The 20,029-nt window shown below is 38.6% G+C and overlaps 1 protein-coding gene across 1 annotated transcript; it reads left to right on the top strand.

Moving 5' to 3' along the window:
* The first annotated feature begins 29 nt into the window (after nucleotides 1–29).
* LOC129753835 (uncharacterized) lies at nucleotides 30–5,315 on the top strand. Its single transcript, XM_055749683.1, has one exon. The coding sequence runs from the start codon at nucleotides 30–32 to the stop codon at nucleotides 5,313–5,315; it is 5,286 nt and encodes a 1,761-aa protein (XP_055605658.1).
* Nucleotides 5,316–20,029: the final 14,714 nt, after the last annotated feature.

Raw genomic sequence — 20,029 nt, 5'->3', positions numbered from 1 at the left:
TGTGAATTTTGTGTGAGTGAACTACAACCATGGCTACGACATCCGCTTCCAGTTTGTCATCGAAAAATCCACCGCTGCGCAATCTACAAACAAAGGTGAAGGCGTTGATGGAGATGTTTAAATCAATAACCATTTTTGCAAGCACTCTGGGGGAAGTTACTTCAGCTCAACAAATCCAGGTTAGACTGGAGAAACTGGACGATTTATGGGATCGGATCAACGACGCGCTGATCGAGGTTGAGATGCACGAAGAGTACTCGTCGAAAGAAGCAACATGTTCCAATATACGGCAGGATTTCACCACGAAGTACTACAACGCCAAGGCATCTATGTTGGAACGCATCAAGGAACTGGAAGGAGGTGCCAGTGTTCTACATTCCACCCGTATGATGGACTCGTCAATTCAACCAACCATCGAGCATGTCAGGCTACCGCAAATTAAGTTGCAAACGTTCGACGGTGACATCGACCAGTGGCTGAGCTTCCGGGACCTGTACTTATCCCTGATCCATACCAAGACAGACTTACCGGAGGTTGAGAAGTTCCACTACCTGAAGGGCTGTCTCACCGGCGAGGCGCGGGCTCTCATCGATCCGTTGGCGCTTACGAGGGCGAACTATTCAGTAGCTTGGGACATCCTAATGGCCAGGTACAATGACAGCAAGGTGTTGAAGCGCAGGCAGGTTGGAAACCTATTTAAACTTCCCAAGGTGGCTAAGGAGTCGGCCGTCGATATTCAGGCACTACTGGAAGGTTTCGAACGCGTCGTACAAACCCTGGACCAATTGGTAAAACCGGAAGAATATAAGGACCTGTTGTTGCTGGAAATGTTGTGCTCCAGACTGGATCCAATAACACGTCGGGCATGGGAAGAGCACAGTGCTCATCAGGACCAGGACAAGGTGGTAGATTTAACCCAATTTCTCCAAACCCGCGTGAAAATCTTGGCATCGCTTCCACCTAAGGCTCACGATAACAAGCAGGAAGGTTTTCAATGGCCGAAGAAACCCAACGTCGCCAGAACAAGTCACAGCGCAGCACAGATGATGGCCGGAAGTTGCATCGCTTGTCCGGAATCCCATTTGTTGTACACCTGCCCTACGTTCCTGAAGTTGAGTGCTTCCGCTCGAGACAAGCTGCTGCGACAAAATTCTCTCTGCAGAAACTGTTTTCGGCGTGGTCATCAAGCTTCGGACTGCAGATCGAACCAGGTTTGCCGCAAATGCAAGGGAAAACACCATACGTTAGTCTGCTTTCGCGTCGACAGTGCAGGAAACAACTATACTCGCCCATCGCAACCTTTCGCATCTGCTGCCAACAGTAATCAATCCGCTTCAGCAACCACCTCAGCCGCCAACTCAGGATCCGTTTCATCGAACATGGCAAGGAATCATTCCTCAACCGTTCTGTTAGCTACAGCTGTCGTCTTAGTGGAAGACGATGCAGGCAAGGTGTTCCAGGCAAGGGCTTTATTGGACTCAGGCTCCGAATGCAACTTCATGACAGAAGGGCTCTGTCAACTTATGAAGGTGTCTCGAAAACGGTCGAACATTTCTGTTCTTGGAATCGGTCAATCAAATACCACGGTCAAGCATCAGGTGTCAGCGGTCGTACGGTCAAGAACATCGGAATTTTCTCGGCCGATGGATTTCTTGTTATTACCCAAGGTTACCGCGGATCTACCGACAACAAACGTGACGGTTTCTACGTGGAAATTCCCGCAGGGCGTGGAACTAGCAGATCCAGCGTTTTTCAAATCAACATCATTGGATATGGTGCTAGGAATACAGCACTTCTTTTCATTTTTCCCGAGTCAGACCAAGATTCCGCTGGGCGAAGGTTTACCTATGCTGATTGAGTCAGTGTTTGGCTGGTTGGTGACAGGTTCGGTAGAAAGTCAAGCTTCTTCGTCGCGCATCATCTGTAATACGGCCTCCAAGGTGGATCTGGATGAACTTCTTACTCGTTTTTGGTCTTGTGAGGAGATAGGGTCTCCGAACAATTATTCCCCGGAAGAGCAACGTTGCGAGGCGCAGTTTGCTCTAACCAAGTACAGAAGTTCTACTGGGCGATACACCGTTGCACTACCGAAGGACGGAAAAATATTGGCAACCATTGGCGAGTCGCGGGAGATGGCTTTCCGTCGACTTCAATCCCTGGAACGTAGACTGGAAAAGGAACCAGAGCTACGTCAACACTATCACGGTTTTATGGCGGAATACCTGGAGCTCGGACACATGCGCAGGGCGAATGTGGGTCCCGAGAAACGTGTTTATCTTCCTCATCACCCGGTCATAAAGCAGGCAAGCACAACAACCAAGGTGCGCGTTGTGTTTGATGCATCATCCAAAAGCAGTAGCGGTATATCCTTGAACGACGCCTTATTGGTTGGACCCGTAATCCAGGACGAGCTTCGAGCTCTCATCATGCGTTGTCGGATGAAACGAGTCATGATTATAGCGGACATAGAGAAGATGTTTCGACAGATTGGTATATGCGAAGCTGATATGCCCCTTCAAAGCATCCTTTGGAGAACGGATACGAAGAAGGAGGTTGAAACCTACGAGTTGGCAACCGTGACGTATGGCACGAAACCTGCGCCATTTCTAGCGACCAGAACGTTGAAACAGCTGGCGAGCGATGAGTACAATCGATTCCCAAGCGCATCTAAGGCATTGGTAGATGACGTCTACATGGACGATGTTATCACAGGCACCGATACCGAGAGTGATGCAATAAAATTGTGCGCAGATCTTATCAAATTGGCAGACAGTGGTGGTTTCCGTCTTAGGAAGTTCGCATCCAACTCAGCAGCAGCTTTAAGAGAGGTGAAAATCGAGGATCTTGCTCTCCCGCAAACCAATGAGATAAATTTGGATCCAGATCCATCGGTGAAAACATTAGGACTGGTATGGCAGCCACATAAGGACTATTTTCGCTTCAACTTCACCATTGAACAAATTGCGGCAAAGGAAAGGTTGTCTAAACGGAAAATCCTATCAGCTATCGCTATGCTATTCGACCCCCTCGGTCTCGTAGGAGCAGTTACAACGAGTGCAAAAATCTTCATGCAGCGTTTATGGCGGCTGCAGGAAGACGGGAAAACCCTCGGTTGGGATCATCCAGTTCCGATTGAAGTAGAGGAAGAATGGCGAAGTTTCCATGGACAGTTATCAATCCTGAATAACCTGAAAATCCAGCGATGTGCAGTTTTACCAGAGGCGGTCAATATGGAGCTGCATTTCTTCTCGGATGCGTCCGAGCGTGCGTATGGAGCGTGCGCTTACGTCAAGAGTATCGACAAACATGGAAGGTCTCTCGTATGTTTGCTAGCAGCGAAATCGAAGGTAGCACCGTTAAAATCCCAATCCATTCCGAGGCTAGAGCTGTGTGGAGCGCTTTTGTCGGCGGAATTATCTGTTAAGGTACGCGAAGCGTTGAAATTGGAGATCGACATGCATTTCTGGACAGACTCTACGTGTGTTCTTCAATGGTTGAAGGCAATTCCTGCGACGTGGTCCACTTTCGTAGCTAACCGTGTTGCGAAAATACAAACGATTACGGAAAACTGTACTTGGAGACATGTTCCTGGCTTGCAAAATCCAGCAGACCTTATCTCACGGGGTATGGACCCAAATCAGATAGAGGGATGCAGTCTTTGGTGGAAGGGCCCTGAATGGTTAGGGCAAAATCATTATCCGGAGCAGCCAGGCACCTTGGAGTCTCAAATAGCAGAAGAGGAAATTCGTCGTACCGCACATCCAACCACCAGTCGAGTATCAGACTTCAGTGAAGACTATGTCCGAAGGTTTTCGTCATTTACCAAACTAATACGCAGTACCGCTTATTGGATGCGGCTCATGCGTATTCTTAAGAAATCTGAAGAAAACTGCAAAAACTTACTAACCGTCGAAGAATTGGAACAAGCAGAATTTTCTATCATCCGCTGCATTCAGCAAGAATCATTTCCTGCTGAGTGGAAGGCGTTAATGAAAAACGAAAACGTACATCGAAGTTCACCACTTAGATGGTTTTCCCCACGAATATCATCAGAAGGACTAATTCGCGTGGGAGGCAGATTAGGAAGATCCATGGAATCGGAAAATACGAAGCACCCCATTGTGCTACCAGCTAAACACCCGTTTACTAAGATGTTATTCGAGTACTATCACATCAAGCTACTTCACGCTGGTTCTCAACTACTGCTAAGCACAGTGAGACTAAAGTATTGGCCACTTGGTGGCAGAAATGTTCCACGACAGGTTGTGCATAATTGCATGAAATGCTTTCGAGCGAAACCCAGCCCAATTGAGCAGTTTATGGGAGAACTACCTCAAGCACGTGTCACCGTAGCTCGAGCATTTCTAAGGACAGGCGTCGACTATTTTGGCCCAGTATACATTCGGCCAGCTCCAAGAAAACCAGCGGTTAAGGCATACGTGTCAGTCTTCATTTGCCTGTGTACGAAGGCTGTACATCTAGAACTCGTGTCCGATTTATCCACAGAACGTTTTCTCCAAGCTTTACGACGATTCACCGGTAGAAGAGGATACTGTTCAGACATCTATTCAGACAATGGGACAAACTTTGTCGGAGCCCGAAATTATCTGCGAGAGATCCTCAAACTGCTGCGCAACGATCACCACAAGGAAGCAGTTTCGAAGGAGTGTGCGAACAACAATATCCAATGGCACTTTATACCCCCAGGAGCACCTCACTTCGGAGGACTCTGGGAAGCAGCAGTCAGATCAGCCAAAAAACATCTTTTGAAGGTTCTAGGAGAGAACGTGGTTTCATTTGAGGACATGACTACGCTTTTGGTGCAAGTAGAAAACTGCCTCAACTCCAGACCAATAACAGCGTTAACGGATGATCCTGATAATCTCGAGCCTCTAACACCGGGGCATTTTCTTATTGGGGAACCTCTACAACAAATACCGGAGAGAGATGTTCGCGATGTCCCCTTGAATAGGTTGAACAACAATCAAACGCTGCAGAAAAGAATCCAGCACTTTTGGGATCGTTGGAGAGTTGAATACCTGACGCAACTTCAAGGGCGGTTCAAAAGATGGAAGACACCAATTGAAGTAAAGATCGGGCAGCTAGTTGTCATCAAGGATGATAACTTACCACCAAGCCGTTGGAAGATGGGACGAGTAGATCGAGTTTTTCCAGGACCTGATGGAGTCATAAGGGTCGTCACTTTGAAGACTGCAACAGGACCTTCTACGCGCCCAGTCGAAAAGCTTTGTGTTTTACCAGCGTCGTCTCAACCAGATTACCAGCAGCCTAGTTTCTCGGAGAAGGATCAGTAGCACCCACCCGTTGTGTTCGCGAGGTTTTCTTTTCTTTCTTTTCAGAAATACGAGCTATTTCAGGATGGGCCGGGATGTTGGTAGACTATCTATGGACCCTAACCACGATGCTGCGATGGTCGATAATCGAAAACCCACGAAGCAGAAGGTCTTAAGGAAAGGCGTTAATGACGAGCGAAACAGCTGATTTTCGAACCGTAGTTCGAGAAGATAACAAACATATGAAGAAAAACCCCTTAAAAGGGTCACCATTTTTCACTAGTATTATATTCAGTCTTAAGAGCGATTTGGCACAGGTCATATGAGACCCCGTTGAAACTTGAATAATTTGCCTAAATATATGTTTAATGTAGTTTCGTAGTTAATAAATTCGTTTCAAAGTAGTGTGTTTTTTAAGCCAAAATAAATGTGTAGTTTTTGTAAATAAATTGTGTGCCTTACTTCAACGAGGAGTTTTTACTTACCGTCACCGGAGAGATTGCTATCATCACAAGGGACAACCCAACACCCCCCACGGAAGACTCAACCCAACCAGCAGCCCAAGGTTTGCCCCACGGAAATTCCCTCCATACAGTCCACTGCAAGGTCCAAGCAGGGTTTGGACCGCACCCCAACAATTGGCATGTTCCCAAAAGCTTCCCAAATACTCTAAACTCTACTATGAAGGACTTGGTGGCGCTACTGTTTGGTTATTATCTTCCAATGGCTTCAGCAAGTATCAGTTCGGGTTGACTCCCATCCAAGGTTGCCGAAAAAAAACTCTGTGTTTTTGAGAAAAAAAATCTGACGTTCTGTGATTTTACCTCAAATTTCTGTGATGGATTACTGTCATTTTAATTGAAAATGTATGATCATTTGGGTCTTTTTTACATTTAAGTTGGGTAAAACCAATTATCAATTTTATTATACATTTTTAAATCAAAGTTAAAAAAATTTAAATTATTTATTGGCCAAAAAATAATTATTTTGGAAATTCAATCAAAATTCTATGAAATCGGCGAATTTTTCAAAATTCTATGTTCTGTGACACTGATTATGTGATGAAAATTTGCTCAAAATTCTGTGAAATTACAGATTTTTCTGTGATTTCGGCAACCTTGCTCCCATCCGGTCATTGTCTTTACGTTAACAGGATGGAACGAAGGGGTGCCAGGTGGTTTCGTCAAAAATTAGGACAGTGCAAAGCAAAAAATCAGGATTTTTAAGCAAACCTATCGATTCATAGAAACAACAAGTAGCTCTGCTTAGATTGCATAAATAAAGGCGAAATACAGGTGCTGTGAACGCCTTGATTCATGCAAAAGAAGTAAGCAGTTTCTTGGCTGGCCAGCAGTTCGTATCGAAAAACAACATTTAAATATTATCTGAACCGAAGATTACCATCTGTTAAATGGGTTTAACTATTTTATAACAGATTTAGTAGCTTTTTTTAAGTTTACCTAAAAATTTAATTATATTTGAGAGGTTTTTATGGAAACCGGGACAATTCAGGACATTTTAGTATCCAATTTTTAACCATCAGGACAGCGCGAGTGTTTTTGAAAAATCAAGACGGTCTCTAGAAAATCAGGACAAATCCTGACAAATCAGGACTCCTGGCACCTCTGATGCAACGTTACAAAATTTCTCATATGAAACGGATGACCGACATCTATTGGCTAAGTGTTAGTGAATCTCGTTTTTTTTTTAACTTTTTTATCAGATTAAGGTTTTTTTTTTACCTTAAAGCTTAAATCTGAGATAAAAAAAAGACTTAAATCTGACAAAAAAAGCTTAAAATTGAGAGATGTGCTCCACACGGGTTGAATAACATCTCTCCACACGGGTTCCTTCAGTCTTTACTCTACCCACACACAGGGGTGCCAGGTGGTTTCGTCAAAAATCAGGACAACGCGAAGCTAAAAATCAGAATTATTCAGGAAACCTCTTGATTCATGGAAATAGTAAGCAGCTGTGCTTAGATTGCATAAATAAAACCGCAATAGAGGTGTTGTAAACGACTTGATTTATGTAACAATAGCACGCAGCTTTTTAGCTGGCCTGCAGTTCATATCGAAAAACACCATTTAAATATCATCTGAACCGAAGATTACCATCAGTTATATGGGTGTAACTATTTTATAACAGATTTTTTTTCTATTTCTCATAGTTTGACTGCAAAATCGATTACCTATATTTGAGAAGTTTTTATGAAAATCTGGACAATTCAGAATACTTTCGGGACCAATTTTCAAAAATCAGGACAACTCGAGAGTTTTTGAAAAATCAAGACGGTTTCTCGAAGATCAGGACAAATCCTGACGAATCAGGTCACCTGGCACCTCTGCCCTACATCAACAACAACCAAACAATCGTATTGCTCAGGTTTTTCTATGCGAACGAAAGGCTTGCATCGTGCAACTTAAGGTGTGAAAACAGGTAAAGAAGAGAGAACGAAAAAACTAGCGTTAGAGCTTAAAACTTAAAGAGACGAATGAGTAGTATTTGACAGGTTTGTCCTCGTGGCGTTTTCCCCTTCTCAGAGCAATCAGTGCTTACGATTATAGTGTTGGGCGAAGGATGGGACTTACAACAATCGCTATCGTAGCTCACGATGTGCGAAACAATCCCCGATGTTGAGTGACTTTACCTCAGGGCTTCGGAGTTTAAAATCCCAAAGTTGAACTTTATCGCGACAAAATTAATAACGAAGATACTATAAGAGATAGTTAAATTGTGATTTCAACAAAGATGCTCTTAAAACCATGCGCTTAAATAATCTTTAATCAAATATTAGGACGTGTCATTTTGCATGATCTACGCAGAAAAACTTTTACCAGTAAACAGATAGAGTCAAACTGTCTTCTACAAAGTTGTAGCCAACTGATTTTGAGGCAACATTGCCGTAGACACCACATAAATATGACGATTTGTAGATGAATTATGATTTCTTGAATGTTGAAATGTTAGGATGTGTCGAAAACAATATAATTTTGGCTCTAACTTTTGTGAATGAAAATGAAACCATACAAGAAATATGTCTTCTAAGCATTTGCATGAAATGAATATTCGCACTTTTTTTTTCTCAGAGAGCAAACTTGTATCTGCAGACGTTCCCTAGTTATAAGGAATTTTTTAACAAAAATTTTGTACTTTTCGAACTGTCATATCTCGGATTGGTGCAAACAAAAAAAATTTTCAGGACAACATTATTTAGTTCAAATATTAAATATTTGATTGTGAAATGAAGGGTGGTAAGTTTTTTTTTACTTTTTCAAAATATGGCAAAACCTGATAAGTGAGTTATGAACTTTATCATCAAGAATACCAGTTATTATAACCTGAATCACCAAGAATCCTGTCATCTTATACTGCAGCAATTTGAACACTTACAATGCAATCGTCCTTATTTTTCAAAAACTTGCTATAGTGACATTGTATGAACCAGACGTATATTCTGAATCGAATAGAGAAAAATCCCAAACTCAAAGTTCAACAACACACAACCCCTGGGTCAGAACGAATCTAAAACTAAGCAAGAAAGGAAAAAGCCTTCAGCATTTGATTCGTAATTGACATTGCACATCTGAGTACATAAGTATGTTTCTATGCAACTACATTCCAATGAAATGGATGGTGCAATAACACCACACATTAGAGACAGAGGGAGCCCGTGGACAAGGACCCGAAGAGACTAAAGACAGCCGGCCGGCGGCAGCAGCATAAAGGGCAATTTGAGGGGTCCGAACGCATAAGATTTGAACTCAAACGACAATCCTAAGCCACTAGCAAGCGGAGGAGGAAAACAGAAACCTGTGCCTCACTTCAAGTGAAATGTTTTGCATTCTTTTCTGTTTTTGCTTTTATTTTTTATGTGTTTTTAATTGCTAAAGTGATTTCGAGCTAACGGCTTCGATTGCGTCCGTAACACCTTAATTAATTTTGCGTATTTTCCAATAATTTCCAGCGTTTTCTAGAGGGTTTGGTGCATTGTTGTTGTTGTGGTGATTTTGTGTAAGATTTTTTCTTCAAAAAAAGTCAATGATTTTAAAGGCGGAAATTGTTTGTATGTATAATAATCGTTTAAAAAATTATGAGTTCAATGTACGGCAGATATATAGAATATCTGCTCTTTGTCAGTTATTCATAATTTATGTGTTATTTTGTAATATTTGTATTTTTATCATTTTGACGTTTGATTCAAATCAAAATGATAAAAAATAACGTATGTAAGTTTCTTCATATGATTTGTCACGGTCGCCACGTATCAGATTAAGAAAAACAGTTTTCAGTTGGAAAATATAACTCAAGTTGTAATTATCAATCCAACATTCAATTTTTGCAACACAAAGATGCTAAACGTTTTCCCTTTCCATCACAAAGATCAAGCTTCCATCGCTCGAAAAACGATTTCATTCATCAATGACTTCGATTGCTTTTTCTGCTGAACTCTTTCACTCTTCACAAAACTGCGAAGGCAGGAGATGCAGGTTATTCGGCCAGTCTGATCGATATTTATGAGCCAAAAATCGTCATCGATTGGGCGCGCGGCAAATTGCCTGAATGCTGACAATCGGTAGCCCCATCAAAGCTCCTTTTTTTCCCCCGTTTTAGCCAACCTTGCATAATTTTCATCGGGTGAATGTTTATGTATGTGAAAAATTGTAACCCAATTTGTCTGATATAATCGTTCGCGTGGTTTGGCTTCATCAGGGCCCCCTAGAGCCGAGCGAAGGAAAGGGGTAGAAATGTATGTAAAATTGCCCTAATGAATAAATACATATGGGCAGCATGGCGAGCGAAAAAAACAGCAAAATATATATCGTTTAGCAAGCGACAGCAAAATTGATCAATTTGCGACACATAAGGACCGTGCATGTTTGCGGGCATTTCCCTGGGGTTTCTCAAAAAGACCGATGGTGGAATCACCGCTGTGAAAATTGTACAAAAAATACTAACAAAAAAGTTGACCCTACAAGAGGACTACTCAGTGTCTCACATATTCATTTATGCGTATGCGGTAGGATTAAATTTAAATGACGAGCCGATTTTTTTTTTAAATTTTCTTAACCGAAACAATATTCAATTAATGGATTTTTAACAGCTCCATGTGAACTTGTTGCCGCTTCAAACCATCAAGCTGAACCTACGAAAGCAAAAGTGTAAGATTAAATCTAAAGCAGAAAAAAAATCATACCTCCGTAAAACAAACCAACCGCGGAGAGCGCAGCTATTTAATAACTGACGACGACGCCGCGAGTTTGCTGCTTCGAAGATCGTTGCTGTTGTTTGTTACAATCATAATTGGAAAGCAGCTGGAAAACAAGCCGGAAAATCGACAGTTTACAGATGTTTTCCTCGGGCTCAGGTTCAGCCTCAGACTCAGGTTGGCCCCGGTAGCTCTCACGGGTGCTTGAGGCGATTGCCGTAAATTTGTTAACTAATTTGAATGTATTTTTTTTTCTCAACCATACCTGCTAGTTATCTTATTAAACTTGAACTGCGAAATCAACCGTAATGACCCGTTACTGGTTACAAGTCGATTAATACGATAGACTTGGATGAAAAAAGCTTTGTAAATCACACGGGTACTCGTATCGTTTAGAAAAATCCATGTCAATTGCGGAAATCCTTATAAAAACCATGAAAATTCCGAAATCTTTAAAAATTAAAAGTTAGTAATAGGATCAACTCTGAAACTCATGAGGTTGACATTAGACATGATACTTGCGACATGCAACCTTAGTCCTAATGCATAAAACATGAGACCAGAGAAATGCGACCACAGAAATGAGAAATGAGACGTTAGATGTCAGACATAAAAAATCAAAAGTCAGTTTGAAGTGAGATGTGAGACCTAGGACATGAGAAGTGAGAAATGAGAAAATTGAGACGTGAGTCATGAGGAGTGAAACTTGGGAGGTGAGAAATGTCGATTTATTTTTCACTTCTCACTTCTCACGTCTCATTTTTCACTTTTTACAAATCACATGAGAAGTAAGAAGTTCTCATGTCTCATGTCTCATGTCTCATGTCTCATGTCTCATGTCTAATGTCTCATGTCTCATGTCTCATGTCTCATGTCTCATGTCTCATGTCTCATGTCTCATGTCTCATGTCTCATGTCTCATGTCTCATGTCTCATGTCTCATGTCTCATGTCTCATGTCTCATGTCTCATGTCTCATGTCTCATGTCTCATGTCTCATGTCTCATGTCTCATGTCTCATGTCTCATGTCTCATGTCTCATGTCTCATGTCTCATGTCTCATGTCTCATGTCTCATGTCTCATGTCTCATGTCTCATGTCTAATGTCTCATGTCTCATGTCTCATGTCTCATGTCTCATGTCTCATGTCTCATGTCTCATGTCTCATGTCTCATGTCTCATGTCTCATGTCTCATGTCTCATGTCTCATGTCTCATGTCTCATGTCTCATGTCTCATGTCTCATGTCTCATGTCTCATGTCTCATGTCTCATGTCTTATGTCTCATGTCTCATGTTTCATGTCTCATGTCTCATGTCTCATGTCTCATATCTCATGCCTCATGTCTCATGTCTCATGCCTCATGCCTCATGTTTCATGTCTCATGTCTCATGTCTCATATCTCATGTCTCATGTCTCGTGTCTCATGTCTCATGTCTCATGTTTCATGTCTCATGTCTCATGTCTCGTGTTTCATGTCTCATGTCTCTTGTTTAAGGTTTCAGATTCAAGCTTCAGAACTAAGATTCTTCCTACTTTTAAAATTTCCAAGTGTAAAAACAAAAAACGATCTTAAAAAATTAAAACAAATTTTAAAAAATATACAAAAAAATTGAAGAAATAGGCTGGCAAAATCCAGACATCAAATTTGAAAATTGACGACCGAAAATCCGGGCAAATTATGTCAAAACCCAGAAACAATCAAGGAAAATTATTGAAAAATCATTTATGCATCAAAGTTTTTGTACGTCTCGGTGGTCGAGTGGTTAGCGTGGTAAGACGATAATTGCTGGTCCACTAATGGCATGGGTTCGATGCCCATCTCGGTACTGGGTGTTAAATGTTAATCTTAAGTTGTCCACGTCATTTATATTCAGTCTGTAAAGCCTAAATCGGCTAAGACGGTGTATGTTTCTATAAATGTATCGACAGATTTTAAACCGTATTTTAGGATTCCAAAAAACAGATATGATTATTTTTATAAAACTTGCACAAAAAATTTTGTTTTGGAGGTACGAAAAAAAAAATCTACAACACCATTTGTTTTTTTTTTTTAATTTGATTTGCCAAATAAAGTGGATAAATCCGGGTAAAATCCGGGCTTTTTTCAACGAAATTCCGGCATCTGGGCTGGGCCTGACTGTTCCTAAATTTTGTATTAAATATCCGGGCAAACCCGGATAAAACCGGGCAATCTGGCAACCCTAAACATTCCTAAGAAACGGGTGCAACATCACATTAGACATATAGACTAACGACAGTCAGTCGGCAGCAGCACAAACTACTATTTGAACGCATATGAGATTTGTTTCAACAATCCTCATCGTAGCGAAGGAGGAAAACAGAAACCTGTGCCATAGCCGAAGGGATCGCAAGAAAATCTGACGGCTATTGCTTCAGCTGAATTGTTTTGCATTTTTTTCCTTTTTTTGCATTGATTTGTTTTTTTTTTTCGTTACTCAAACGGCGGCATCAATTGCGCGTCCGTAGGACCTTAATTGATTTTTGCATTTTGCAATAACTTCCAGCGTTTTTCTAGAGGGCTAAGTGTTCTGGTGTTTTGTAAGCAGGTTGATTTTTGTTTCTAAACTTAGTGTTTTGAAAGGAGGAAAACAGTTATGTAGGTATCTATTCGTAAGACTTATACCTATGTGATATTTATAATCACCAGGAATCCTTAAAAGTTAGGCAATCGAAGTGTAGTTATTGAAATATATAAAAAAAACAATATGTGCAAATTAACATTGCGTTTCAGGATTCAGAGTAAGATTTGATATGTACACCCCATATCAGCGCGTTTTGATGTGGAAGGTTTGTTAATCTGTTCAAGTAGGCGTTGCCTTACAAGGACGTCAAAATTTTCGCTCCGTAAAAAAAGTGTTTTTTTTCTAGAAGTCAGAAATAGAATAAATACAAATAATAAAACATGGAATCTAGCTGATTATAACAGCGAATATGAATGTTGTGAACTAATTGTGAAGTGCGTTGTATTAAAAGGAAAAATCCCGGGGATATTTCATTCACCGAAAAGACGTGAGAAGCGGCTTCAGAAGTTTCGGTTGTAATCCAGTATCAAAACATCATCCACTCTGATCTTGCCAACTAAAGACGAACGGATCCGAATCAGTAAAGAATGTATCCTCTCGATGCAATTTATTTAGTGAGATCTAACCTTTTTACAGTTTTAGATTTTACATTGTATTATATTTACAAAAACCCGTATGAAGCGTTTGGCGGGGAACTTCACGCTTTATTCGTTCCATCGTTCCAGTATCTTTTGCGGTATTTAGCACTTGGTTGGTCTGGCCGTAGTAATCTCTGCAATGCATGTTTAAATGTAACGGAGATTACGTTGGAAAGAAAAATGAAAGACGCAAGAAGCTAGCGGAAACTGAATTTTAAAGCTATATTTACAATTTTTTTTGAGTTCTGATTCTTGAATATTGCGCACCATTTCAAAAGTTGTTTCTGGATAAAAAAAAAAACTGCTTAGCTGCCATAAGCGGGTAGAAGATTTTTTTTATTTACCTTTTTTCTAGATGAATTTTACCTTTATTTTAGCTCAATTTAGATAGAATTCACCGTGCCACGAGGTAAGCTGTACCTTTTTCGGATTTACCTTTTTCTAGGTGAATTGTACCTCAATTCAGGTAAACTTCACCTCGCTACTAGGTAAGATTTACTTTTTTCGGATTCACATTTTTTCTCGTTGAATTGTACCTTTTTTCCAGCTTGATAGAGGTAAATTTTATCTCGCTGTGAGGTGAGTTTCACCTCAAATAGCTAGAAGTTACCTTTTATGGTTTCACGAGCTTTTTTATCTCGATAAATTACACCTTTTTTATTATTTTCCGTGTACTTGTCAAGCAAAACATCGCTAGGCACCAGCAGTGATGTCAGTCGAACTGATTGTTTTTCATGTAAAAGTTACTTCACAATTCTGCAAAAAATCATGGATTAGTTTTGAAACAAAACAAAGCGTTCAAGGTACCAGGATTTGAGAATTTCAAAAATGACCCCAAATCCACTCAGTCTATTGTACTGTTCTTATTATTTTGATAAACTAGAAAAGTCTTTTTTGGCCCCTTTTTTCCGGAAATCATTTTTTCTGAAATTTCTAATTTATCAAAAAAAACTTGTTTAAATGGCATAAAAAAAATTTGTTTGCTGTCGAAAACACTATAATTTTTTTTTTGTTAAATCAGTTGATTTCAAATTCTTATAACAGTACTTTTTCTGTGATATTTTTCAATCAATTTCGTTTATTTAGAAAAAAATGTAGACAACAAAATAAAAGGAATGTTTTCAATTTATTATGTTCTACTTTCTTCTGTCAATTTCATCAGTTTCGAAGGGAGCGTTTCAATCAATCGTTTCGTTTCGTTAATTTTAGCAAAATTTTCAGTTTCGTGAATTTTCCAATTGCGCCTATTTTATCCATTTGACAATTTATGAAGGAAGTAACACTGTCAGGTTTATGCATTACAAAAAATTTCAATTTTTTATTTTTGTCGTTGCTCCCACAATGTTGATTTTTTTTTAGATTTCATAATTTTTGCAATCTTTTGCCGATCTGTGTCTTTATTCTTTTATTCTATTTTTAAAAATTTCCTCACCTTTTCGTAAATTGTCTTATCTCGTCTCTTTGTTGAATTTTGTTTTTTTTTTGTCAGTCAAAAAAAAAATGAAACATTGTTTTTCCAAAAAAATGGAATTTTGTAAATTTACCCAATTTTCATGTCATTGGTTTGGTTTTTTAGTTCGGATAATTATGTCAGATTATGTCAGATTACATGTGACAAGGATAAATTGTGTTCATTGTATGTTGCGGTTTTTGGGTTTCTGACCTTTTTTTTTAATAATTATAATTTCTGAATATCTATGGAGTCGATTGAGTCGATTTTGTCATCTTATTTCTAGTCCAACTACGTTTTATTATTGTAAATTCAGTTATTTTTTGCTGTCAGTTTCTTATACCGTAATCCGGGGTAATATTGATCACTTTTTTCAATATTTTTCGATTAAATAATCGCAAAGGGGAATGTGGCATGTTTCATATTTTTAAAATCAGTACTGAATTCCTGTAAACGTAAAACATGATTGCAGAAACTTATAAGACCACATTAAATTTGTTTAAAAATCGTTTTCGTCTCTGTTTTGAATTTGATGCTTTGGGGTAACATTGATATGTCTCTGTTTTGACGTTTTTAACAAGTTTTCCTGATCATAAGAGATACAAAACACCTTCATAATATTTACAAATGCTGGTTTAATAATTTTATCTTGCTTTTAACGTTTTCCTTAAAAAACATATATAATCAAATAAGAACTATGATGGTACATACATTTAGGGGCATAAATTGAAACAATAGCTAAATAGTTTGAGCTACAAAATACTAAAGAAATTTTATCTTCACACATTCTTCTAGGCCCTCCCACTATTACCATTTTCATTTTTTCTTCAAAGTTAACCATTTGATAGGGTTCCTATCCATTTGTCCAATACGGGCTTACTCTTGGAAAATGTCCTTATTTTTTAAATATCCAAAATGTATCACTAAATGACTATAAAATAGCACTGTAACTATACATATACAAAGAAACAAATAGTTCTTTCTCAATCAACAATCCATTTGATTCTAAATGCTTTTTGGATTCATCAGGAGAGCTGTTTGTTTACGAGCCTTGGGAAAAAATAGATATTTTAAGATTTTGAAATTACATTTTTACTAACAGAAGAAATTATCAAATACAAACCATATTTTGCCTATTTGATTCTCAATTAATAGGCTTTCAAACGAAGAAAACAGTTTTCAAAAATTCAAACTATGGACTGAGTTATTAATGATAATGTGCAAAAATTTATTGTTGGTCAAAGTTACCCCGTTTTACGGTATTTCAAATTCAATTTTGAATATGTTTTAATTTTTCCTAAACTTTTTAATTTCGTGAATTTGACAATTTTTGTTATTTGATCAAACAAACAAATCTTTATTTTCTGTCCTAGTTTAAATTTTTTTTTCTTTCCTTTAAATGCTTTCCAGTTTTGTGTTGAGTATTTATATAATTTTTTTTAGCTCTTGGTCACTTTTATCAATTCGGTTATTTTTTTCTCTTTTTTTTAGTATAATTGTTTCCTGTTTTTGATAAGTTATATCTATTGATTTGGTAAATTTTACTGTTGTTGAAGAGTAAGTTTGTCTATTTTTTGTTATTTTAGGATCTGGATTTTCATATCTCATGTGATAAAGATAGATCTGTATTTGATATGTAGGGGAGAAAAGGTCATAATGGCCACCTTCAGAAGGACGCTTATTTAACCATACAATACAGCTTTAAATCAACTCGATGAAGTCAACTGAATTATAGAACTACAGCTTGACTAGTCTGACGAGTTGGCCTAATCGTAAGGCGTCGGAGAGATAATCAAAGGACTCGAGTTCGATTCCTGGTCGAGTCGATTTTTTTTGCATTTACCATTCATGATCGATGCATTTTGAACTTAACGGTGAGTCGTAGACCAATCAAACAAAGCAATAACAAAATTATGAATTTCTGGTGCTTTGTTTGCCGTATAATGCTACAACAAAAAAATCGTTCATGAATGGTAAATGAAAAAAAAAAAAATAGCCTTGATCAGGGAATCGAACTCGAGTCTTCTGATTACCTCTCCGACACCTCACCCCTAGGTTAGGCTAAATCGTCAGATGTTAACTAGTCAAGCTGTAGCTCTATAATTCAGTTGACTTCATCGAGTTGGATTCGCTGCTAGATTCTACGGCAGAAAATGCTCATCATGCCCCCGGTTTTTTTTCCTGGACTTTCAGGGTGGGTCCATATAAAAGCTATTATGCAAAATTAAAGATTTCAAGATTTCATTGAGGGTCCCCGAGATTTTTTTTTATTTGGATGCACCCGAATAAATTTACAAGCCGCCAAACTTCCAAGAGTGTCATATTGACACTCGAGAGCGGATTAGGGTTAAGAAACAAAACAAACCTTTCATACAATAGACACTTAACGGGGAAGATGCTTACTAAGTCATCTCTAAGTAGATGATATTTCACTAATCACTCGAACAGCAAACAATCGACCCTAATCATCGACCCATAAACGAACGATTGAAATTCTCAACCCGAAAAACTGGTTTCTATAATCAGCCCCCAAAGTGGCTGACTAAAGATGAATGAAACTTATTGCAGCTTTGTGATTGCCACTGAATTGAACTCCTAGCGAAGAATTTGGGGGTAACAAAATGGAACAAAACATAATTAAGCAAACAAACAAACTTTGTGGCTCATACAATGGATTTCTTCTCTTGAATGGATTGATGGAGGGTTTTTGACGCCATCGACTAGACGCGTCAATGAATGAAACCCACCCGGTCTCTATTGTTTTGTAATTACCGTTCAAGTTCGTAGGTAGGAAGGTTTTAAGAGATCGAAATTGATATTGTTTGATTTTTAAATTGTTTTTTTTTTGGAACTCTTATAAGCCTCTAAACAAAAATCTTTACCTACAGATGTGGGTATTTTTTTCTGACAATTTGCGCCAAGGGTCTTCAGATCTTTCCAAAAATATCGCCAACCCGTCAAATAATGAAAAAAAAAATCTGAATTCTGGTGCGCCAATGAAGGTGGAGAGTTTAATTTTAATTTCGATACTTGTCCCTCAAACAAACGACTCTTCGATTGGTAGTCAGTTTCGTTACATCAACCCAACCACATGACGCGAAAAAATATGCAATGCAACGACTTGAGGAATTTGCATTCCAGTAGACAGTTGGTAATGGTTTTTTAAATTATTTCTTCTAGCTAGCTAGCAAGTCTTAACTCAGCTGCCAAATTGGCCAAAGGGACTACGGCGCGGCCAAGAACCAGTATTTCGATTTAAATTTCTTCAGCCGGTATAGGCGTTTTTTTTTTCGCGCGAACCGCGAAAATGCGCGCAGGTGTTACTAGAAAAACCTTCACCACGCGAATTGTTTGAGGTTAGGTTTTTTTTTCAGCTGACAGCAATTCGACTTTATCATAGAGTTACACCAGTCATTCAGTCAGTCAGCGCATGGTGCTAAATTGTAACGCCATTTTTTCGATTCGATTTCGATTGGAACCATTTTTTGCAGTCCGCCTGTCGTCTAGCCTGCCGGCTAAGGGTTGGGGCTCCGATGAGATTCACGTAATCTTCTTTGGCGAAGGTATGTTTTTTTTCTGATGGCTGGGTTCTGTTTTTCTTCACCTTGTCACTTGTAAAACTGCCAATCGGGGTGCGGTTTTGGAAAGTAGGAAATTAAATTCGCAACAGTTGAATAATTGGATCAAAACGTCGTAGTCGCCGGCGTCATGTTTCTTAAGGCCGGGATCTTTCTTTTCCCTGACACATTCCATTACGCGGTAGCTAATAGCCAAGCTAAGTCGTGTTAGGGTACTTATAGTGAAAAACTAGATCGAATAGGAACCGAATCAAATTCTGGTTCAATTAAGGGCGCCTTTAATTTTTTTCGTTCTTCTTGTAGGTAACCGGTTCTAGCATGTCTCTATCAATTTCAAGATTGAATTGATTAATTTTGTGCAAGGTCTGGGTGCTGACTTATGTACATATGTCCATAGTTGTGGCTCTAGCTGGTAATGGACTGTTGGTTAATCTCGTGCCCATTCGGAGGGTAATAAAGTGTGAGCAATTTGGTTCTTTTCAAATAAGGATCGATTAAATTCCAGTAGCAAGGTCTTTCAGGCTTGGGCAATTGCACGTTTTGTTTTAACTGAAATGCTTCTTGGTTGCAAGAGGAAAAAAAACCCTTTCAAATTCAATCCTAAATTCTTCAAAAAAATTCCGGGAAAAAATCCTTAATTTTAAATGGTTCCTTCGATTTATATATTTTTGATGTAAGTTTTACAGTCATTTCAACCAAATATCTTGCCAAATTCGGCTTTCTTAAACGTAGCTTTACATCATGCATTTTTTTCAAATTTATGGTCACTGGTCTCTGTTCGCTTCGAATCAACAAGTTACAGTTAAAATAAATTTTCAAATTGATTATAGTACAAAATCAAAACTTTAATGGTGGTGAAACTTAAACAACAATGCGTACATGATGCAGCAGTGCATAGAATTTAGATGAGTATGATTTATCGATTTTTAGAGCTTATTTTCCGGTACTTGAAAATTACTATGTTTTCGTCACTTGAGATCCACGCTTGTTTTTTTTTTGTTATATTTCTGTAAAGTAGATTGTAAAGAAGACTGTTTTTTTATGAAAAATTAATACTTTAGGAAGTACGAAACTGTGTTCCTCATGAAAATTTATTTATTAAATTCGTAAAAATGTAAATTTATCTTGAATTGAATTGAATTGAAAAATTTAAATAAAATTTAAATTTTAAAATCAAAAATCGAAACATTGAAAATAAAAAAAAAAATAAAAGTTTTAAAAAATAAGTCGGACATCGTGAGAGAGAGGATTCAATAATAATTCAAATATTCAATAAATTGGAGCAAATGGAACATGTACTGGTATGCAAAAATTTG

The sequence above is a fragment of the Uranotaenia lowii genome, chromosome 3 (assembly GCF_029784155.1).
Source record: "Uranotaenia lowii strain MFRU-FL chromosome 3, ASM2978415v1, whole genome shotgun sequence".
NCBI classification, from domain to species: domain Eukaryota; kingdom Metazoa; phylum Arthropoda; class Insecta; order Diptera; family Culicidae; genus Uranotaenia; species Uranotaenia lowii.
The sequence above is the reverse complement of the archived record's forward strand: the minus strand, read 5'-3'. Positions and strand labels throughout refer to the sequence as shown.